A 25,323-nucleotide genomic window follows, 5' to 3' on the forward strand; every position below is an offset into this window, starting at 1 on the left:
CTTTCTCACTTCTCTATTTATATATAGGTAATAAATACTAACACGCTAATTTGTTAAACAATATTAATAACATAAATTTCAAAGTATTATTTCATTTTTAAGTTGTTCAATAAGATTCTTTAAAATACTTGTTAACATATTTGTTTATTTATTGTGGATGCCGAAAGAAAATATTTAAAGTTTTAATTAATTCTCAATTTTATTTCTAAACTATTGTTCTATTATACTTCTTCTCTTTTAAATTATAAAATTTAATATGTAGTTCGTAATATATTTTTAATTCGTCGAGTTAATATTTGACTATTATTTTCTCTTATTTTTAAAGTAATTGAGAAATTAATTTAATGGATTAATAACAATAAAAATACTATTCACTATACTTTTATAGTTGACAGATTAAATAAGAAAGGAAAGAAAGAATAATTAAAGGACAAAATTTTACCTTTACTTGAAATATTTTGTTTTAGTGGCACGTGGATATTTGGATCGGATGTAGATCTAACAGCTCAAATTTCAATGTTTTGACTTTGTTTCTTAAATAGGTATTTTAGTTTGGAAAATATTAATAAATATTTTTGAGATATTTGTTAAGTGAATTTCTTTTTAACAAATTTGTTAGCGTTGATTCTTTTAGTTATTGAATTGTAATATTAGATTAAACTTTAGTTTTAAAATTTGTGAAATGGTAAATTAATTATTTAAATCGAAAAATTGTACCTACTTTTTTTTTACTCGATCTTAATATATCGGTATATAATCTGTAAATATAGCATTTTCTCGATTTTTTAACAGCAAAAATTCAAATTCAAGTCGCATGTATCTGTCTATAAATATGGTATCTATGCGCATTACGTAAAGACTAATTATTTTGAATCAAATAAGATTGCAAAGGTAGCAAAAGCTTTTATTTTTAATTATTCGACTTTAAGTCTAGAAGACGAATTAATTATAAAAAAACTTAAGCGTTTTTTGTTCAGTAAAAATATTCAAAAATTATAATTTTTTATTTTTAAATTACAATTAATTATGTTCAGTAACATCTAAATATAATAAAATTAGTTTTACATTTAAAATTGATTTACTTTTTCAAACTTAAAACTAAACATGCACTTACATCACCTCTTCCAAAGATTCAAAACTCTTTTAAATTTTGAACAAGATTAGTCATAGCCTCGTACAACCAGAACATTGACACGGGACCTCCGATTAGGGAGGGTCCAAATTTTTTTTTTAGTATAATTTAATTTTTAAAAATTATACTTATATCTTTGATTTTATATATTGGTCACTCTAAAGTTTTATATTTACACCTAAAATAAATATCAATTTTTCAAACGGAGACCAAATGTTAAAATATTCTTAATGTTCAGGTATGGAAACTTTTTGAATTTAATTGAAATGTTAGTTACCCAACTCTCTAAGAACATGTTACACGTGTTACAGATAATAAGGTTCACTTTCATTATCTTGGACATAACATACAAAATGAGTTAATACTCGTGCTTAACTTTGCAATTAAAAATTAAATCGTTAGAAAAATCAAACAAGCAAAGTATTTCTCAATCATATTTGATCGTGCTCCTGATGTTAGTCACGAAGAGCAAATATTTTTTATAATAATATATGTTAATGTTTATTCAAACTCTATTACTATTGAGATATCTTTTTTAGAATTTTCGAATGTGAATGATACAACTGATCAAGGTTTTTTTTTTATGTTTTACAAAATGAATTGAAAAATCTTGATCTTGACCTATTTGATGTGTGAAGACAGGGTTTTGATAATGGGTCAAATATAAAAGAAAAACATAAAGGTGTACAAAATAAACTTTTAAACATAAATGTGAGAGCCTTTTATACTCTTTGTGATTGTCATGGTCTTAATTTGGAATTGTGTGATATGGCTTACTCTTACATTAAAACTAAAGATTTTTTTAAAGTTGTTCAACACATTTATATAATTTTTGCTAATTCTACTAAGAGATGGAAAATTTTGAAAGATAATATAAAAGGATTGACTCCAAAATCCTTGTCATCCACTCGTTGGGAAAATCGTGTAAATAGTGTCAAAGCTATAAGAGCTCAAATGTTAGATTTTAGAGAAGTTTTATTTTGAAGTGTCAAATGAGATTGGTTATATTGAACTTTTAACGGCTATAATTATTTGGCTTGAAATATTATCCGCAATTAATTTGGTTAATAAGCTTTTACAATCGAATGATATGCTTATTGATGTTGCTATGGCAAAAATAAAGGGGTTGATTTTATTTTTTGAGGGATATTGAGAAACTCGTTTTTATAATGCCTTGATAATGCTAACGAAAATGCTATTGAATTGAATATTGACTTAGTATAATTCCCCAAAGGCGTATACTTCAAAGAAAAAGACACTTTGATGAGAATTTAAATACCCCATCAATTGAGTTATTTGAAGAGAAATCTTTAACGATTAATTATTTCTTTACCTTGTTGTTCAAGTTGTTGTTTCTTTTAATAAAATATTTGAGCAATATGAATGGATTTTTGGTTTCTTGTTTACTTCTCACAAGTTAGAATCATTGGACGATGCAACTTTGAAGTTTTGTTGTTGTCATTTAACATACATTGAAATATAATGAGCAATCTAATATTGATAGAAATTAAATATTTATGGAGTTAAAGTTATTAAGAGAAATTTTGCCGGGAGAAAAAATTGGACTTGTTGATATATTAAGATTTTTGAAAGGTTTAAATTGTTTTCCTAATACAATTATTGCATATAGAATTTTGTTGACTTTCGCGTGACAAATGTTTATGCAAAAAGAGTTTTTCAAAATTGAAGTTGTTGAAGTCTTATTTGCGGTCTACCATGTTACAAGAAATACCTAATGAATTAGCATCAATAATAATTGAGAATGATTTTTAGGAGACAATATATATGAAGACTTGATTGATGAATTTGCTTCAAAAAGTATTAGAATGACAATTTTTTAAAATAGCAAGAAGGTTAATATTAGCTTGATGTGGTGCTATGTACAATTTACTTATTTTGATGAATTTAAATTAAATCATTTGAATTTTTAGTATTTTATTCGATAAAAATTTAATATTTTGAAATAACTTATAATTTTCAAAATTATATTTTTTATTAAGAGTCCAAATTTTTAGATTTGTATAGACTCAAAATATATCATGAGGGTCCTGATTTTGAACATTCTATATTTATGGATATTTGAAATTATGTATATGTTGATATTTAGGGATAACTCCATTCATATGCAAGAAATAAAGTGTGATTTTTTATACTCTTCACAGATAAAGAAAAATATATTTAATAGGCATGTGTAATTTACACAGGAGGATAACTATTTTGTGATATCTAAGGTTAGCCATGTGATTTGTGAGAAAAAAATGTCAAGTTATGTGATATCTAAGGTTAGCCATGTGATTTGTGAGAAAAAAATGTCAAGTTACGTGATTACTTTTAACAAAAGATTAGACATATATCATTTCACTATCTAATCAACGAAATTAAATGCAAAATAGTTACAAAATATGATTTATTAACTAAAAAATCTTCTATAAATATAAATCAATTAATAACTATAAAAATAATATTCGAAATCATTCTACGTTTAAAGTTTGAGTCTAAATACTAAACAATTTAATACAAACAAAAAATTGTTCCCAAAGTATGTTAGACATTAAAAAAAGAAAGAAAAAAAAGCCGTTAATAGTCTACAAATTTTACACTGATACGAATCACAATTTTTTATATCACATTGTTTTATTTCAAAATCAAACCCAAAATTCTATTCTTTTTTTAGAAAATAAAACAAGATGAACAATATAACAAGATACCGTGTAAGATGAGTGTGAAGGAAGGACTCAACAATATCAAGATATCTGACAAAATTTATTAATCTCTTTTTTTTATTTTATAAAAAAATGATAAATATTATTATAATTAACCGATACAACTTAGATATTCTGAAATTAAACTTAGAATAAGATATTTATTTCAATAATATTGATATTTTTTAGTTAAATTAAAATTTAAATAATAATTTATTTTAGTAATTTTCTCTTTATTTTTATATCATCAATCAATTTCTCTCAATTATATAATTCTATTTTAATCTTTCACCTATTTTTTAAATACATTAAAATTATTAATGTCACAAATTAAAATAGAGAATCTATTTCCTTTAATAATCTCCATTTATAATTATAAGCCTTCATTGTTTTTCTTTTCATGTTTATTAAAAAAAGTAGGTGGTGAGTATCTTCCACCTATTTTCTATATATATTTATAATTAAAGACAAATATTGTAAATAATTATAAATATAAAAAATAAATTTGACATTAAAAAAGATAAAACAATTATAAAAAAAATTAAGATAAAAGGCCCTTAATTAGAATAATTTTACCTTTAAAAAGTTACTAAATAACAATATCTATGGGACCATTGCTTAACCCTGACTCATCTAGATAACCTGAGTTAGCACCACTAAACATTCAAATTTCAAAATCATATATAATTATTTTATTGAACAAAATTTTAGTGAGATTGTCTTCTATAGGATATTAAAAAAATATAATAAGAGAGTGAGTTGTCGGGTTATTTTTTTTTAAAGGTAAATGATTTTTTGATATGTATGACAACAAAGTGTACTGAGATGACTTTTATTTTCCTCATCTTCATATTCGATTAGTCGGAGAAAATCTATACTCTTGTTTATGAAATTTAGGTCGTGATCTTTGTCTGTAATGGAGTTCAGATTTATCGGTCTACACCTATACTCATTCTTATATATAAAATAATAAATTTAAAAGTCATATTAACTATAATTAATAAAATAAAATAATTATTATTATACATTAATAAAATTAAAAAAAATAAATTATATTTTGTATAGAGAAATGATTATAATTTTTAATATTTAAAAAATATTAAATATATATATATATATAATTTAAAAACTACAATAATATTACTAACGGGCGAGTTCGGGAACGGATGCAAGGTGGCTATCAATACCCCAAATTTGTCCCATCCAGAGTTTAAATTTAAAAGAAAACCCATACCCACATTCGATTAAACTATATTTTCTCCGCCAAATAGAGACGAAATTGAATAGGCACCCGTACGAGTATATTTTTTTGTTGTTAAAATAATATTGAGATCTGCAACAAAAATTAACCAACAAAAATAGAAGACAAACAATTACAGCGAAAAACGAAACGGATAACGTTCTTGGTTTTCTGCTGAAAACGGAGAACGTTCTTGAACAAAACTGAAAATTAAAAAACAGAGACTGTTTAACGTTCTCCTTTCTGCAGTTTGAGAAAGAAATAGTTCCCCCTTCATTATGTTTCTTTTTATATCCATTCTTAAGATCCTCTTGGCCTCTCCAAGTTCTTTCATCTCAAACTCGTTTCTAATATCAAATTTGAACCTTTTAATCTGGTCTTTACTTGAGCTCGAAGAAGAATATCATCCACATAGAGTAATAGGTAAGTTGGAGAATATTCTTAAGCTAGAGAACGTTTTTGACTTTCCTCTTTTAGAATGTAAACATATTTGTCAAAACTACATCTTTGGAAATGTTATTGTGACATCCATCTGCTTTAATTCTAGATCACCATGTAGAAATGTTGTTTTGACATCCAACTGCTTTAATTCCAAGTCTTGTTGAGTTACAATTGAAAGCAGAATTCTGATTGAACAATGTTTTATATTAAAAATAACAAAAAATATTACTAACGGTGTGGGGTGAATATCAACACTTTCAAACCCATCCTTGTCCCGACATTCAATTTCAGAGAAAATCAACATCCCTATTTAGTTAAAGCGGATTTTCCCGTCCAAATTGGGACGAGTTTGAGTGGATACTCACATGTGCGGGTTTTGTTGTCAGCTCTATTCGAAAGTGTAGAACGTGGTCATTTTAATATTTGACTTACCTAAAAACTCAAACTAGTTTTTGAATCATCAAAATAGTTATACAATTTACTTTCATAAAAGTCCTTAAATATATAATTAATGTCAAAATAATCTATTTCCTTTATAACGTTAGAGATTAAACTATGTATAATGTATAAAAGAGTAAGTATAAGACAAAATAGTATATAACAAATTTTTATTGTTGGTTTGAAAGGAAGATTTTGAAGTTTTGAAGAGTTAAATATTTATTTTATTATATACTTTTGAGATTTTTTAACATAATATAGGTTCTTATAACAACTAATGATGAATAGAGTAGCCCCTACGATTCACTGATATAGGAAGTAGTCCCCTCTATTCACCACCCTTATGCTTCATTGATTGAGTATATCCATTGTCGTTCAACATACGTTATGTGAAGGCAATAAAGCGACAAATTAGTTAGCCAAACAAGGTGGTTTTGGCGATGATTTGTTGAAGTCTTGGAACATTTGTCCCGTAAGCTCTTGCAATGTCTTCCCGACGATGCTTTAGAAAAGATTCGTCCTAGACTCGTATAGTTTTTTTCTTTCTTTTTTCTTGATAAAAAAAAAAAACACTCTTAAGGTATTTTGGATGAAAGATTTTCAAGAGGAAAATTTGTTTCATTTTTTAAAATTAAGAAAATTATAAAATAATTTTAAAAATAAATTAAATGTAATAAAAATATTGTATGATAACCTATATTTTTCTTTTTCTTTTTTATGAATCTCAAATATATATCAAAATATAAATTTAATTTTCCAAAATCTTCCCTTGAAAATCATCAATTCAAATATACCCTTAGAAACAAATAAAATAAAATGTGGAATTGAATATTTAGATAGAAATCAAAGTGCACATGAAAGTATATTAGATCATCCTCAATGAAATTTTGATAGGAGGTGATAGTGATAATGAATCAACATTCTCACTTTAGACTCTTTCTAAAAGATTGTTAAATATTTAGTGTTTAAATGAAAATTCTAAAATTTTTAAATATTTCAACTAAATTTCTTTCATTTATAAATATTTTTTTGGATAGAGTTTTTGCACATTTAAAATTGAGTCATTTTATAAATATCAAAAGTTTTGGATGAAAATATAAAAGAATGAACTACGTTTTTGGAGGAAAAGAGATGAGTAAAATTTGATGATATAAATGAGTGAGTAATCGGAATGGAATAGGCGATTAGTTTTGTCACCTTGCATAAAATTTATTTTATTTTTCTTCATTTCACTAAAACCATTCAATCCAATATGTTAGAACTAAAAAATGCATTGTGAAATAGTTTTGGAGGATTTTAAAATAAAATAAAAATAAATTTATCACTTCTTTTTATAATATTTTTAAAATAAATAAAAATACTGCTATATTTTTATTTCACTCCCTTCAAAAATACTCTCCTAAAAAAATAGAGAATTTCCTGTATTTTTCTTTCTCTCATTTCATCTAAAGTCTTCCCTTTTCTTTCTCTCTAATAACTACCAAACATAAGTCTCTTTAGTTCAACAAATGAGAGTGGAGGGTAGGGATCTTAACAGAGAGGAGGAGGAGGGTGACGTTTTAATTGAATTTATGTTTGGTTTAAAGAAAATTGAGAGATTTTAAATGGTTTATAAGCTATTTTGATTTTTCCTCCTTCAATAGAGAAGGAGCAAAAGGAAGTCTAGGAAGTTTTTTACTCCCCTCTTAAAAACTAAACCAAACAAACAAAATATTTAAAACATTTTCTCTTCTTCCCTCCAAATCCCTCGCTAATCTAATCCTAAAACATTATAAGATATACTTTCAACATTGTTAAAGCATCTAGCAACATCCCCCTAGCAAGGTTAATAGTCTATTGGTTGATTTCACTCACTAAAAGAGTAAATAAAAGAGTATATGTTAGATTAAGGGTTGAAATATAGTGTTACTAACACTTCTATTCAACTAATCCTTATATCTCTTTAGTTGGTAGAAGACTCATGTTTTGAAGGACTTCAGAAAAATCTTGTGCAACTTAGTTAGTATGTCCTTAGTCTAATAAAACTAGTCTACAGAGAACAACGTCAGTTAGCACATGGGAAAAACACCCGAAGTTTCAAGAAGGAATGTATATATGCACAATGATAAACAAGTTACGGATGCCCTTCCTTTCCAATATACCGAACTCAACATAAAGACCTCTCTAAGATAATCCCCAATCAAGTTTGTACATGAAGTATATAATCTCTATTACGGTGTTTATTGAACTTCATTGATATGGTTGCTTTCTTAAAAAGTGATATAGCTACTCTTTTTTATAAAACATTTTCAACCAAACCCTCACCAATAAAGCTAATTTTCTCATTGTCAAACGATGATGAGAAATATGTAAACTACACAATAATTGATAAAATTTCTCAATCCAAATTACCTTTGAGTTTGACTATTTCAATACAATTTTACATATTTTCAAGTCCTGTATTCCTTAACCAATAAAATTTTTTAACTCTTAGAATATATTTTACATATTTTAAAATTTTACTCTTAAAAAATATAGACAAAATATGTATCACGCATGGACCATAAGGAATAGTAAATTGTAATCCTGCCATTTTTAATGTTAAAATTATATATGACCACTTCAGCAGTTATACATGAATATGGCTTAACCAATATGATGTTTACTAGTAGGATTTTTAGCAAAGACAAGATACCTATTGCTCAAGTCCTTTTGTTCACTTCAGTATTTCATCTCTCTCATGCTGTATTATGTATGGGACAGCATGAGCTAGTGAAGCTGCTAAATGATGTGTATAATGTAGTTAACCCTTCAAGCTTCGTAAAGCATTCCGACTTCAATCCGTTGCTGTAACGAAACCCCTAGAGCAGGCAGGCCAGATCTACAGTTACTGTGCATGATTTCATAAAAACTAAGCATAATTTTATCAAACCAGCCGCAGTTCAGGCCAATATAAAATCTTGTCTTTCCCCGAACATGAACGACACCAGCAGACCGCGCTTCTTCTAAACCGGAGACCTCTTCTTCAATCTCTTGAGAATCAGGCGAAAGATTGTCAGGGCAGTTCTGTATATGAATTTTCAAACTATTTATGACTTGATCTACAAAATCGTCTCCTTCTATATTTAGAGCATCTGCATAACCATACTGAATAACACAACAATATACTCCTTTGAGATTTGATTTTTTTATGACAATCCTTTCATGTGGAGCAACCTTGGGGACTAGCAAATATCGAAGAGTCGTGAATATTGTGACCTTATGAAGGGATTTCATGTTCTTTATGTAGTGTCCAAGAATAGGAGTCAGCCCATCTTGAATGTTAGAATAAAAAAAGCATAGCCCAGGAACCCTTTGAACACTGCAGTCGGCCAAAAGCTCTTCGAGTCTCTTGAAGGTTATCTTGTGGGTTAACTCATACTCTATCTTTCTTTGTCTACCATAAAACCAACCGAACATGATGAAGGCAAGGATAAGCGATATGGCAAAAGGAATCCAACCACCTTCCGCAAACTTAGTGAAAACTGCACTGACATAAACCCCTTCCATAACAAAAAACACACAGAAGTACAGGGAAACCAGGATCACAGGAGTTCTCCATATCATGATCATGACTAATGTAAGTAATATAGTGGTGATAAGCATCACAAGGCTCACAACAACACCTGCAATAAATGTCAAACCATCATGAGAAGTTTGCAAAGACTGCAAGTAAAATACTAAACAGTTCTAATTAGTAAATATAAGACAGTCCTAAATTCACTATATGGCCAAAAGCTAAATGTAGACATGAGTAACAACCATAGTTGATGGATTTTCAGATTGAGGACCAACAGATTATTGATTACAAAATAGCTTGTGCCCCCGCACTTATAAAAGTTGGACATGTCTAGAACTAACAAACCTTTCTATTCCTCTATAATGCATCATTGACGAAGTTCAAATTCAAAAGAGTTGCTAAAAATCTATTATCTAGTTGGTGCTGTGAATAAAAAATGGTATTATGTTTTCTTAAACATGTGGTAACTAATTGATGTTATTATATGTCACAAAAGCAATGGGTTACAGAAACTTCCATACCAAAAGCATTTCCAATATCTTTTCCGTCTCCAAAAATAAGTATGACAGCAACGCAAAGGACCATAAGGATGTAGTTCACTTCAGGGGAGTAAACTTCTCCTTCTGTATAATGAGACGTGTGAACAATCTTCACTCGCGGAAAATAATCCAGCACTACAGATTGCTTGATTACAGAAAAGGTGGCTGATATTAATGACTGGCTAGCAACAATTGCAGCTAATGTTGCAATGATAAAGATAGGCCAGTAAACTGGAGTTGGTATAAATTTGTAAAAGCCATCATTATGATCGTTGGGATTCTTGATCAGGTATGCTGTCTGCCCCGCATAAGTCAGAACTAAAGATGGGTAGATTGTGAATAGAAAAGCTATCTGTTACCAAAATAACAAAGAAGATTGAAATAAGAGAAAGATATTTAGTGGCTGAAAAAGAATCAAAATCTTGAAAGAGAGACCAAAAATCATAAAAAATAACCTGAATGGACCGCGGATTGAAATGACCAAGATCAGCAAACATGGCCTCAGAACCTGTCAAGGTGAAGAAATCAGGAAAGAAAAAGCGGAAAAAATAGTTACTATAATATGCATGCCTATCCATTTGGATAAGAAAGTGCATCTTCCCATGCAACATAAAACCTATCAAATTTTAAAATTGACTACATGATTGCTATATTTGTATCACAAGTCAGAGACTCAGAACAATAAAACAACTGGCTTGCCCTTCTACAAAATCTTCCATCTAAATTTCAGTGCTTGGACATGTTCTAGTGGGTCCCTCAACATTAACTTGCAAGATTCTCTTTTTCTCAATTCTCATACACAACATTATGTAGTCTATAGCCAGACTTGCTCTGCAAGTACTATAGCATAACACATAAATTTATAATATGAGTTGACAGAGAAAGAAAGGGGTCCTTCTGAGATAATTATCTCAGTCCCGCATAAAAAATGGCATATCTTGCAAGTTGCAAAAAAAGGATGGATAATAATAATAAGATACATACCGGTAATGCAAAGAACAGTGCCACCAAGTAAAAGCCACCCAGATTTTCCATTCCTCCAAAAGAATTGGAAAATGTAATGCGGAGATAAAGCCTTGAATATAGTTGGATAGTTGTGTACGATGCTGTAAATCCCCACAAGTGGAGTACACAGGGTCCATGCACCCATTATTGGCGAAAAGAGGAAACTGACGCGGGATGTGCCAAATTTTTGCAACAAGAACAGAAAGATCAATACAATTGCAGAGAGGGATTCCACAAGTGCTGCAACAGCATATGCAATGACAGGAATCAGAGTTACATAAACCAGGATAACAAATTGCATGACCAAGCAAACAAAATCAGTTCTACGTAAGAACTATAAATCCCATATAATTTGATATTTTTACTTGCCAAGCAGTTTGATTATATTTGACTTGTATAGAACTGTGTTACTCAAATCATTTAGAGAAATGTGATGATGACAAGCTTCTCACCCTATGTTGGCATCCCAGTATATACAATAATAACAGTAAGGAAAATGCTAATTGGCACGAAGATATTTTTGCGCAAAAAGTACAAAACAAGTCACAAGTGGCATGTTACGGTTTCTTTTCATGCCCATTTTTTCTATTCACTGGCATTTATTCATGGATAATGCAAGGTCATTTTCCCCCTTTGTTACAGTTTCCTAAATAAAAAATTTGCGCAACACTGTCATTTAACAGTAAACAATAAGGAAATCACCCTGCTCAACATTTGGAACACAATCTGAGCAAGAAAGGCCATATCTTAATTGAAATATTTTTGTGATATGTCCATTCATTCCTACTTAAATAATTGTAACGAAAGTGAAAAAACACTATAAACTATAGAATCTGCAAAATATATGAAGCAGTAACTAAAAACTTACATTTGCTAACAGAAGGAAAAGGTGCTCTAACTCCATCCATTGCAGACAAAACTAGAAAATAAAACAAACTCATTGACAAATTAACTCAAAGCAAAAGCAACCATATATGAAGAGACAAAGAGATTGAGAAACCTGAAATTGCAGGTGTGAGTATACCATCACCAATAAGCATACAAGTACCCAACATAGCAATGAAAAGCAATAGCCTTCGAGCAACGAGACTGGTTTCGAACAATTTAGTAAGCCAAGTATGAGTTTCAGTGGCCCTACTTGAGTTTAACCCAACCTGTTTAGAAGGTAGGATCCCAATATTGAAATGCCTGCATAGTAATGAATACAGAGCAAATGTCCCTCCTACAAATCAATCCAATAAAACAATTAAAATTCATACTTATTAAATAATTAGTGGTAAGAAAGTAAGTAACCTTCGCCATGGTCATCGGCTTTGATGGCAATGTTAGCGTACTTAACAAGGCCAATGAGAGTGAGAGTCCAGAACATGATACTGTAAATTCCCAAATAGTCCTCTTCAGTTGGAGAGTTGAGGGGCATTGAAGGGTAAACGTAAAGCGGTGAAGTCACGAGACCTCCGAAAACGACACCGAGAGTCTTGTAGGCAAGGAGTAAAGTGTCTTTTTTGTCGTTCTCGTGTTGGGGTTGAGAATGGGATGCATGGAGATCGGGAAGGTTGAGGACGACGTCGTTGTGGTTAGACGAAGGAGGGTGGAGATGTGCATCCTCTTCCTCCATTGATTTCAAACTGCACTGTCCTCGGAAACTTAAACTTATTGTTAACTAAACTACTACTCTTTCGCCATTAGCGATTATATAATCAGATACACTCACGAAGAAATATAGCGATTATATAATAAGACAATAATCGCCTTGTTTGTTATAATTTTTTCAACTAAAAAACTTTTTTTTAAAATTAAATTTATGTTGAAAGTTTTAATCTCTTTATTACAGTTTTTTTTTTTAAATGATAACTTAACACTTTTCAAATGAGAAATTGTTTCTTGAAAAATAAAAAATTATTTTTATTTAACTATTTTTTTTTTAAAAATGTTAGTTTTATTATATCATACAAATACAAAATAAATTTTACTATTTTCAAAAATATAAAAAATAATTTTTAAATTATTATTAAACACCACATAATCCATAACAAATGACTCTTAATCATATTTTTTATAATATAAATTATTTTTAAAAATGATATTTATAATAAAATATTTTTAATTTATTATATCAGGTAAATAGAGTTATGATTGTTTCAGAAAACATTGATGATAAAAAATAATTTTTAATACAGTTATGTGTATAGTTTTTTTTACTAATTAATAATTTACAGTTGAAAAGGGTTATGGGTATATTGTTTTAATATACAGTTATGTGTATAATATTTTAATAATTTATATTTTTGTAAAATATATTATTAATTGCTGATTGACATTTGTTGAAAAATTGAAAATAAACAATAATCTCAAGAATAAAATTAATGTTATATCTATATTTACTCGATATTAAATTTAAAATACTTTTTTGATGACTAAATTTTATATTTTTGGTAACTGTATATATTTTATTAAAAAAATTGACCTGGTTTATAAATAAATAAATAAGTCTGGTTGTAGATTTATTTATTTTCTTATTGCAGCTTGATTTTATTTTTTATCTAAAAAATATATCTCTCTTATCCAGTAAGACAATATTATGTTACTTCTCTGTCTAAAAAACAAAATACTCTTGTTTGTTTTAAGAATACATCTTTGAAACGCATGTCCGCCAACCTTGTTAGACGGAGAGGAGGCCACAAACGCACGTTCTTGTGCTTTTTGTTTTGAATAAGTTTTTCAATGCATTTCCTTCCTCAGCAGAAAAAGGTAGCCACAAAAACATGTTTTACTGTTATGCTTGTGGGGTAAGATGGAGGTGGTTTATTTTTACTAAATGATATCTAAAATGGAACTCAATTCTGATTCATCCACCGATTTATTGCATCATTTCTTTTATAAAGAAAACATATTAGAGGAGTATTAGCTTGGGAAATATCAACAACAAATCTCAAATTTCAAAGAACGTTGACCTCTAGCAACCGAAGATGAGACAGCTAAAATGTCTTAAATTGAATTTTCCTTCTAAGTTATATTTTATATATTATCCATATGATATGTTAATTATTTTAAAGGCTAAAATATGTTTTTATTTTTTAAAATTTAATTTAGTTTTTACTTAGATAGTTTAGTTTTTTTTTTTTTTTTAGTTTTTTATGTTACATCTTATTTGCAATTTTAATTTTAACTTGTGGTTCTTTTAAAAAAATAAATGTTTTTCTGTTACTTTTATTTATATATATATATATATATATATATATATATATATATATATATATATATATCTCATGTGGATGTTATAATATTAACGCGTATAAAGATATTGATGTGACAAAAAAATAAAAATAAAAATATTTTAAATTAAAAAAATCAAGAAAAAACTTGGAATTATTTTAACCCAGGCAAATAAAATAAATTGTTGTCCTTTGTTACTCATTTCTCAAATTGATTTTTTATGAATTTTTAATTGATATTTTAGATTATATTTTGTTTGAACGGTTAGTCATTATATTCCACTAGTCTATATAAATTTATTGATTTAGACTGAAATTTGTATTCAAATTTATAGATACTTTAGCTTTTAGTTTCAGATTTACTTAAAAAACCAAATTAAAAAATAAAAAAGAATTAAAAAAATACTGAACTATGTTTGAATGACTAAGTATATTTTAGCCTTATTTTATACGACAAATGTGCAATTTTCTTTTATTAATTTTATAATAGTCTATTCTGTAAATTAAGTTAATAAACAGCTAAATAAAAATCATTTTATTATTTAAATTGTGTAGGAAGATAAAGAATAGTGACTGTCATTCTGCACCACACCAAACTTTTTTAGAGACAATTATTTAAAATTTAGGAATACAATTAAAACTTATTGATATAAGGAATTAGATTTGAAATTATTAACAAATACTTCGACCTTACTGAAAGTGTTTAAGATCCATTTAGTTGGAGGTATTAATGTCGTTGATTCGTATTTCAGAAGAAGAGGAAGAGAAAGGTTCAAATGTTTTACGAATTCAATTTTTGCTATTTAGTAGAAGATTTTGAGGGAAAGAAGGAGATATAACCAAAAATACTTATAACTTAATACAACTTTTCCCTTCCGTTTAAACCAACCATACATATAATTAAAATAATTCATTAAACTCTTTTGAATTAAATATATCTATAAGTTAAATAATTCATTTTAACTCTTTTAAACTAAATATATATATAGGTTAAATAACATAGGTAGTTTTTTTAATTTAATTTAATTTTTTTCTCCGATTTAGTCTTTTATTTTAATTTTAAATGATAATTTGATCATTTAATTTATGTTTTAAAATATTAACAATGTTAACTTTATTTTTTTTGTTGCAAAAGTTCATCAAAATTTTAAAACAAACTCCATAAAATTAATTATCATCCTCAATATAATACAAATTTCATCAAATTCATAACTTAAATCTTTAAATAAACTCATATTTTAATCTCTAACAACATCAAATAAAAAAATAAAAATATGAATTTATTTAAAGATTTGAGTTGCAAAATTGATAAAATTTATATTATATTAAAGAATATAATTAAATTTATGGGATTTATTTAAAAATTTTGATGAATTTTTATAAAAAGAAAAGGATAACATATTGTTGACATTTTAAAATATAAAAGATCAAATTGTTAATTAAAATAAAAATAAAAAATCAAATAAAAAAAAATAAAAATAAAAAACATTAACTAAAATTAAATTAATAGATCACAAATATTATTTAAAATATATATTTATATATTTTTTTTCGCCTCTATTAAAATTCCCCGTACATTTCTTAGACATCTAATGAACCAAACCTACCCTTAAAGTTCAGAAGATGTCTATACACCCCAAATACATTTGTGGATACTTTGCTAGATATTCAAATGATCGTAATGGGCTTCCGATTTAGCTTACTTTAAGGTGTGTTCGTTACAAATTAAATTTTAGAGATTTAAAAAATAGATGTTATTATGTATATTTATCAAAACAAAAATTACATTAAAAAAATCATTTTATAAGAAATTATGCAAAGCAACTTCTTATTTAAGAAATAAATAAGTTAAAATTAATAAAGTGCTTTAAATAATTAAAATAAAATATTTATAATTAAGAGCTCAAAACAAATAGAAAAAAAAATGATCAAAATGAAGAATAAAAAAACTTCAAATCAAAATCAAATCTAAAAATAATATATAAGAGAACACAAGTGTAATTAAACTTAAAAATAAATAAATATTTATTTTCAAGTTCAATTATTTTAGATAGCTGTAACAAATATATAATCAATAGTTGTCATTTACTTTAGTATTTTTTTAAGTTCATTATTTCATTAATTTTGTAAATTAATGATGACGTAACTTGCTAAAAGTTTCTCTTACATATGTTGTGAATTGTTTTGTCATGCTACTTATTGATGAAAAACCTTTTTATCTAAATAATCGATGTTAATACTTAATTATTAATTTGTTACATGGATGAATTACACTTACCATCTTTGATCACTGTAACTCCCCAAAACCAACCAACCAACCACCTAATCACTCCCCTGTGGAAAACTTGTTAATTATTTGATACTGGAATCTCGTTGCGGAATATTACCTTGCAACTTTAACAATTTTGTTTTTTGCACAGTTGGATGCGGTTTGAGACTCTGAGTCGTCCTGTCCATTGCTTTATCGTTTGGTTTTTATCCATCACTATTTTTTGGTCAATGACTACATCGGTCATCTTCTTTATTATTATGTGGTCGATCGTTCAATGCCGGGCAACTCAAGTTGAAAGGTATGAAAAACTTTATAGTTATTATCGCAGGTATTTTATGTTTTTTTTCCTTTAATATAATAATTTTATGATTTTAATTTTTTATGCTTTTTATTTTATTATTGTAAACGGAAAGTCACATAACATGTAAAATATGACATGCCACATAGTGTATACTTCACTCAAACTTACTGATATTTTAATGTGGAAAGTGGTTTGAAATGCCACAGCAAGAAATAGCCCCTAGCATTTTTTTTTTTTGCCACCAAATTCTAGAATCTTTTGAAATGCTAATTGCTCATACTATCATGCAAATAATTTTGGTATAAAACATTTGCAGTTTTGTGTAGGAAATATTAAAAAATCAGTGCTTAAGACAGACCATGTGGGTTTAGGTGGAGCTAGCCAGATTTAATGAGTACCATGTGTTTGTGAAATTGCATGAAATGTAAAGAGAAAAATAATTTCAAAAGACTAGTGCTGTTATTACAAACTTATTAGGTATGATGCCAGAGCGTGTTTAGTGAAACGGGAAAAGCTTAGCTTGGTTCAAAGTATTTAAATTTAGACCCACATGCAGTTTTCGTAGTGGTAGATTGTGCCTATGAAGGATGTCAAATGTGGATAAATATTAAGTGACTAATCATTACAGATCTCTTCACCACAATATGATCTATTTAGACATGTGCAAGATGATATTCTTTTATTTACTTACCCATTGGATTAAAACACTACATTCTTATTTCTACTTGACAAAAGATAAAGACAGAGTGGTGCAGAAACGAAGGCCACCAAGACTAGTATACTACAGAAGAAGTGGAAGGAACACCCGTGCACCAAGATATCTCTTAAAGGGACAAGTAACGGTGATGATGCTCAGGAATCAAGTTTGAAAGGTAATATACTTAATTTGCTGCTTCCTTTGATTTTTTTTATTTGACGAATGTAAATTATTAACTAGTACTCATTATCCAATAAAAACTGTTGTAGGAAATGTTCATTTTACCATAGAAGTATTACTAGTGCGATTTACTCCAACATCACAATGATATTTACTACTCTCGGGTCATGAAGGGTCCGAAGGATCATTACATTCAACTAAGAAAAAACATACTAATACCATATATTCACTTAAAACTTTATGACATTGGATATATGGATTCTCTCACTTATATATTGTTGAACATCCACATTTCTATCCAACATGAGATTCTTACTCACACTTTGACGCACAATCATAATTAGGTTGAAATTATGAAATTTCCCAATTTAACACTACAACAAATAATCTTTTGAAAACATTGGTTTTGCTGAAAAAATAGGACTCTTGTAGGTTTAAGTTATACTACTACTTATTATACTGTCAATCTGTCATGGAGTGTGAAGCCCGCAACTTATTGGCAGCAATTTAATGGGAAGAGATCAATGTCTTTAAAAAATCCTAATTCTAATTTTGGTGTGATAATCAATAATTGCAAGGAACTTTTACATAGTTCTGTTAATTACTCTGCTTCTTTTGTGCGGAGAGATGCAAATTTGGTAGTTCATTCATTCCATCACTAAATGCCCAAACCTAGTTATTTTACTATACAATGGAGTTACCGTTTTAACCTTCTCATTCGGGGGTCTGATTCTCTTTAAACCTCACTTTTCCAATACTAATAAATAGTATCATTAATTAATCTTGAATCGTTGTAATGTTATGCTTGTTTGGTTTATCATATTTTCAGCCAAACACTTGTCAGATCCAAGAATAGAATAATTAAAGACAAACCAATTTAAACACGTTAGTTAGTTGCTTGCAAAGTTAAATGTGAAGTATTTTGGCACAAATATTTTCATAATTGCAATTCTCTTTGGTACGTGATACTGGTACGTAGTACGCAACCTTCAAAAGTAGTAGGCACATGGAGGTATATACAGATGATACACTATTTCGATTCGTGATACATTTTAATATACAAATGCATACATTGTAATTAAAAAAATTAATTTAGTTAACAAAACCAATAAAATAAATAATGAAAGTATATTATTATAGTAATTTAGTGGTATTTAAAAGTGTATACATTTAGCATCTTTTAGTTATTATTATAACAACGTAACGGTATTTAAGATAAATAAAATAACTTGTAAAAAGAAAAGGTTATATAAAATAAACCAATACTACATTTTTAATTATAAAATAAATAAATATTTACCGCCTTCATGATGAAAAAAAAAAAAAACTTGTCAAGATAGAGAGCTATAACGAATTCGACATCGGATTGTTGGAAAACATAGGGAGGTAACTTAAGTATAACTAAGTCTAGTTCGAGGCATCTTCGAACATTACGGTGTAAAACACATGTGACTGCGTAGTGATTATTTTACAGCATGGTATTCTACTAGTGCATAGTAATTTAATATTCGTTTTGTTATATTTGTTATGGCTTTACCTCTCTGCTACGCCTATTTCAGTGAGTTATGTGCGAATTCTTTGCGTACCAATTCGTAAATGTACTTCGAACCGGTTCTTACAACCAATTCGCGGTTTGCTGAGTAGTTGGGTGAATTTTGTAACTGTAATCCTGCTTTATCCCAAAGAAACATTTCTGCATAGTTTTACTTTACTTTTTGCTTTCATTGTCATGATTCGTGTATGTTTGATGGAGTAATTGACTTGGTGATTGATTAAACAATTAGTCTTACATGTTCTTTAAGTTCGGAGTAAACCGAGAGAAGTTAATTTTCGACTAATCAACCAAGAATTGCTGCTAAAATATACATAAACTTACAAGTCAACTAATTAATAGCAACAAAAGAACAATAATAAAAAAACACCTGACGGTGATATCTCACATCTTATAAGAACTTTATAATTATAGTTCTACGTTACTTCTTCTTCTTATATATGTATATGTTTACTTTTGTACGCACGAAAATTAATTATAGAAATGTAGAATTGATTTTAACGTTCGAGTATAATTGATTTTATCTTTTAAAATTAATTTTAATTTAAAACTACAATTTAAAAATTCATGGATAGAATTATGTTAAAATTTATTTTCTACTCATTTTATATAAATATGTTGAAAAATAATATTAACAACATATTTTTTAATATATTTTTTTATATGTTAAAATTCAGATGATTATCACTAAATTTATATAAGACACACGTGTTTTAATAAAACTTATATAAATTTTAACTAATAAAATATATAGTATATTAAAAAATTGTGTGCCGTGAATACTCCCTCATAAATTAAAATATAAATGATTTTATATTGACCTCGTTAATAGTAATAATTAATGTTATAAAATTATTTTGACTCGGAAGACGTTTATGATATATATTAGTTTAAAAGGACATTAGTTATGCAGTGATATAGTGAAGTAGATAAAATAAGATTATCCTATTGAATAAGATATGCCATGTTGAAGTGGAGGAAAGAGAAGAAAGAAAAGACGACTTGTTCAAAGCAACCGTGTAGAGAGTCTTAATTAAGCAAACAACATTTTCCTTCTAGTAACAAAAGGCATATGATATGATACTAGTAAAAGGAGTTAAGAATAGGTCCTGTCTTGAATTTGTGTTACTCGGTTTACGCGGTGTTTACAGCATTTCTATATAAAGTACGTCGGCACTAATCATCCTTACCTCTCATTCTCAACAACATACATGGCTACACGATTGATCCCTAAACGAGGTCAAGTTCTAAAAAGGATATTTAAAATGGTGTTGTCTTGTGTCTTGTCTTCTGCTTCTACTTCTGCATCCGTGTTTCCAGCACCTTCGCATTCATCAAAACTCACCCATCAACCACATTTTGTGTTTCCCTAATTTTGTTGTTTCTTCAATGTATTTTTATTGTAATTGCGATTTTGAGTGGATAATTAAAATAATAGAATTTCCTCACCTGTTTTATTTTGTGATACAAAGAGGAATGGAATATAAAATATGGATGCTATTGCTAGCTGAGTCATACATACCACAACCCCCTCCCCTTCATCAATCATTTTTCACCACTTAAAGCAGGACCCATTCTGAATACTCGAATTAGTGTATTTTTTTATTTGCAATATAATAGAATTTTTAATTCTATTTAATTATTATAAATAATAACATACTAATTGAATAGGATAATTAAAATAATTAAATACACATACTTTGTATTTTTAAATTCTGATACAAATATTTTTTTTATTTGTTTTCTCGATTTTATTTATTTTTCAACGCAACTGAAGGTCACGTGACCTTTATAGCAAGCAGGGCTGAAAAAATTAATAAATTAAGCGCAAAGAGTTTGGTCAAGAAGTTAATAGTTTTGAGGCCAATTGTTCCGATTTGGTTGAGCGTTATTAATATACTAATAATTTTTCCTTATTCTTACTTTCAAATTTAAACTCCTACCTCTATATTTTAGTAAAAATTCAATTTAATTTTTTTTAAAAAGAAAAAAAAAGTTAATTTTTATTTTTTTCAATACATATTTGTGTTCCAAAATTCAAATGTGTTTGAGAAATTAAAAAAAAAAAATCAGAATATCAATTTTAAATTTTTTAAAATTAATTGTATTTCGAAAAATTTAAAAAACAGTTTTTGCAAAACACATTTGTACACATAAATGTGTTCTTTAAAATTGCAATTAAAAATTAAAAATAACTGTTTAAATATTATACTCTAATTGTACGTCAGTTAGTAAAAGATGTAATATCTTATTTTCTGTTGTGAAATTAACAATTAAAATTTAGAACATATTACTTTTCAAAAAGATATATTTTTGGAGATAAACTAAAAAAATTGCAGGAAAGGAAGATGCAAAAGAAAACATGGAAGTGCAAAAAGAAAGCCCAACGATTTATGGTTGAATGGCAAGTTGGGCCACAAAAATGGTCTTTAGACTCAAGAAATTGGGACTGGTAGCATTTGTACCCCCATTTAAATTTGTACCCCCAATTTAATGTTTTTTGAGTGAAATATCCAAAATAATCTTAAAAAAATCAGTATAAGTCAAAATAAGAAAAAGTGAGTTTTTCTGAAAAAAAGTTTTTACCAGAAATTTCAAGAGGATTGAAATTTCCGGTAGTTCAAAATGCATATCGGAAATTTCAAAAATGAAATTTCTGGAAAGGTTCATCGGAAAATTAAAAAACTCGGTAGTTCAAAATCAATACTGGAAATTTGAAATTTCCGGAGGCCTTCCCGGAAATTTCATAAAATGAAATTTCTGGTATGCATTTTTAACTACCGGATTTTTCAAATTTCCGGTTTGTTTACCGGAAATTTCATTCCTTTTTGAAATTTCCGGATTAACTACCGGAAGTTTTAAAAAACAAAATTTCCGGTGAACAAAAACTAACGGATTTTTTAAAATTTTTGAAATTTCCGGATTAACTACCGGAAGTTTTAAAAAACAAAATTTCCGGTGAACAAAAACTAACGGATTTTTTAAAATTTTTGAAATTTCCGGATTAACTACCGGAAGTTTTAAAAAACAAAATTTCCGGTGAACAAAAACTAACGGATTTTTTAAAATTTTTGAAATTTCCGGATTAACTACCGGAAGTTTTAAAAAACAAAATTTCCGGTGAACAAAAACTAACGGATTTTTTAAAATTTTTGAAATTTCCGGATTAACTACCGGAAGTTTTAAAAAACAAAATTTCCGGTGAACAAAAACTAACGGATTTTTTAAAATTTTTGAAATTTCCGGATTAACTACCGGAAGTTTTAAAAAACAAAATTTCCGGTGAACAAAAACTAACGGATTTTTTAAAATTTTTGAAATTTCCGGATTAACTACCGGAAGTTTTAAAAAACAAAATTTCCGGTGAACAAAAACTAACGGATTTTTTAAAATTTTTGAAATTTCCGGATTAACTACCGGAAGTTTTAAAAAACAAAATTTCCGGTGAACAAAAACTAACGGATTTTTTAAAATTTTTGAAATTTCCGGATTAACTACCGGAAGTTTTAAAAAACAAAATTTCCGGTGAACAAAAACTAACGGATTTTTTAAAATTTTTGAAATTTCCGGATTAACTACCGGAAGTTTTAAAAAACAAAATTTCCGGTGAACAAAAACTAACGGATTTTTTAAAATTTTTGAAATTTCCGGATTAACTACCGGAAGTTTTAAAAAACAAAATTTCCGGTGAACAAAAACTAACGGATTTTTTAAAATTTTTGAAATTTCCGGATTAACTACCGGAAGTTTTAAAAAACAAAATTTCCGGTGAACAAAAACTAACGGATTTTTTAAAATTTTTGAAATTTCCGGATTAACTACCGGAAGTTTTAAAAAACAAAATTTCCGGTGAACAAAAACTAACGGATTTTTTAAAATTTTTGAAATTTCCGGTATTGAAAATACAACTACCGGAAATTTAGTTGCAAAAAATTACTTACCGGAAATTTCAACGAGAGGATCAGATTTTAGAGTAATTTTTTTTTTACCGTTCACGTGAATGAATTTATTAAAGGTAAAACTAAATTTTTAACAAATTGAAGGGTACAAGTTTAAACGGGGGATACAAAAGCTAACGGTAAGAAATTGGGTTCAGAATGGGCCATTCAAGAGAAACAGTCAAGGGTCAACACACCTGAATGAAGTCCTGAACCTTTGACTCTAATATACGAATAACACAATGAAAATTTATAACTGTATGATTTTTCATTTTCTCTAAGTGACGTTTATATATGACGTTTCACACGTCATTGAGACATTTTGGTTTATTTTATGAACTTTTTTTTTTTTGGGGAAGGGGTTAATTCTGAAGACCATTATCAAATATCAAAAGTGATCGAATTCATTTTCCACCGCAAACACAAAGGTTCTGAAAAAGCAAAAGCATTAGACATTCTCACATATTTTGGATTTTTCTTCAACACTTCAATATTTTCTTTTTACCAATTTATTTCCTATAAAATCATTGTTTTTGGGTGAACATAATTATTTCCTATATATAACAACTTATTGATAGTCACAGTCTCAAGACAAAGAAGAAAAGTGCATAAATGGAACAAAAATCGGAAAAGACAAAAGAAGAATTGAAGAAAAATTCAGACAAAAAAAAAAGGCAGACAAGTGTTAATAATATATATACTAGTACTAGTATAAACATATAGGATACCAAAATTTGGTGTAGCTATTTTTTATTCAAATTGTTTTCTTTATTTAAACAGTTTAATTTATAATGTTATGCTTCTTTTATTTTATACAACAATTTTATCATTCTTTATCTAATTAAATATATGATATTTTTAAATGCATAAAATCTTATTATTATATTAAACTTATTAAACAATATTCTTAAACACTCGTTAACATTTGCCAAGTTGAAATGATATAAAATGTGTAGTGTACACCGTAAATTAAAGTCATAATCTGTTAAAATTGAACACGAATCCATGTTTGGTTATAGTGTGCCTCTTGACTCCAAATCCTAGAAAAGCTGTAGTTGTCGAAAATGAATCCTATCTCACTTTTTATCCACCAACGAGTTTGATGGTTGATTCAGGAAAGTGTTTACATTACAATATTATCATTTTTTGGTCAAAATTACAACATCATCATAACTTGGAAGACTTTTAAATTTCACAAAACGTACAAAAATATATTATAAAGCCCAATAATGATAGAGTTGCCATGCGATAACAAGGATTCAGTTCACCTTATTTATATTTCTGATTTTCTGTTGATAAAAAAAATTATAATTATATTGTCAATCATCACTAAGAAAATTCTTACGTGCTCAAGGTGATCATAAACTTTTTATGCAAAATATCTTACATTTAAATCATAACATTTTTGTCACCAAAGAAAAAAAATCACAAAATTTGAAATTGTGATAATGATTATAAAGAAATATATAAAATTCATCACATGACAAACGGTCCAAGAAATTGTTGTATAAAAAAGTTGGTCCAAGAAGAAAATATAAAAAGGAAAAAAGTTAAGGCAACTTTTTTGATCCAAATAATGACAATATATGGTTGCTATAGGAGACAAATCAATATATAATAGAAGTCTCTCACTCAATCCCCACCAAATACAGATTAGATGTTGAGAGACAAACACTTTTGTCGTACAGCTGTGATAAGTGAGGTAGATCTTCAAAATTGGGGCACCACTAATTACGTGTAATGTGCCAATCAATTCAATTTAATTTAAATTTGCAGCACCAACATTAATAATAATTAGTATAGTGGTGGATCTACACAACATGCACGGATTGTGATTACATGCTGCCTCCATCTCACAAATGGGAGTTATTTTCGTAAAAAAAAGAGATTGTTTTAAATTAAAATAAATGTCATTTTTCAGTTTTTAATATAAGATTAATTATCATTTTTAATTAATTAAAAATAAATTCTATTTTATATTCATAAATATGAAAAATGTATTAATTATTAATGAAAATAGCTGAATAAAATTATTATTCTCTATTTAATCGTAGTTATTTTTTAATATATGAAATAAATAAAATGGCATTGATGGAGAAAGTATGGACGATCTCACACGTACCCTTGTGGGTG

At 27.7% G+C, this 25,323-nt stretch overlaps 1 protein-coding gene and 1 long non-coding RNA gene across 2 annotated transcripts; one reads left to right on the forward strand and one right to left on the reverse strand.

Annotated features, from left to right (window-relative positions):
- Nucleotides 1-8,503: 8,503 nt before the first annotated feature.
- On the reverse strand, nt 8,504-12,760 carry LOC101494703 (probable potassium transporter 17). The gene is made up of 7 exons (XM_004504557.4): nt 12,329-12,760; nt 12,036-12,257; nt 11,904-11,954; nt 11,015-11,275; nt 10,486-10,538; nt 10,013-10,382; nt 8,504-9,597 (listed from the first exon to the last, which is right to left on the reverse strand). Exons 1-7 carry the CDS (start codon nt 12,651-12,653, stop codon nt 8,744-8,746), a joined length of 2,136 nt encoding a protein of 711 aa, XP_004504614.1. The 5' UTR covers nt 12,654-12,760; the 3' UTR covers nt 8,504-8,743.
- A 3,701-nt stretch (nt 12,761-16,461) lies between these two features.
- On the forward strand, nt 16,462-17,985 carry LOC105852276 (uncharacterized). Its single transcript, XR_003473414.2, has 3 exons — nt 16,462-16,820; nt 17,559-17,695; nt 17,790-17,985. It is a non-coding gene; the product is annotated as an uncharacterized lncRNA (long non-coding RNA).
- The last annotated feature ends 7,338 nt before the right edge of the window (nt 17,986-25,323 follow it).

Source organism: Cicer arietinum, chromosome 6 (genome assembly GCF_000331145.2).
Source record: "Cicer arietinum cultivar CDC Frontier isolate Library 1 chromosome 6, Cicar.CDCFrontier_v2.0, whole genome shotgun sequence".
Lineage (NCBI taxonomy): Eukaryota > Viridiplantae > Streptophyta > Magnoliopsida > Fabales > Fabaceae > Cicer > Cicer arietinum.

Excerpts from the sequence above, each read along its gene's own strand:
- LOC101494703 (XM_004504557.4), bottom strand. The coding sequence starts at position 12,653 with ATGGAGGAAGAGGATGCACATCTCCACCCTCCTTCGTCTAACCACAAC. Across the intron at positions 11,955-12,035 it reads ACTCACACCTGCAATTTCAG|TTTTGTCTGCAATGGATGGA; the intron begins GTTTCTCAATCT and ends TTTATTTTCTAG. Across the intron at positions 9,598-10,012 it reads AGATATTGGAAATGCTTTTG|GTGTTGTTGTGAGCCTTGTG; the intron begins GTATGGAAGTTT and ends CATTTATTGCAG.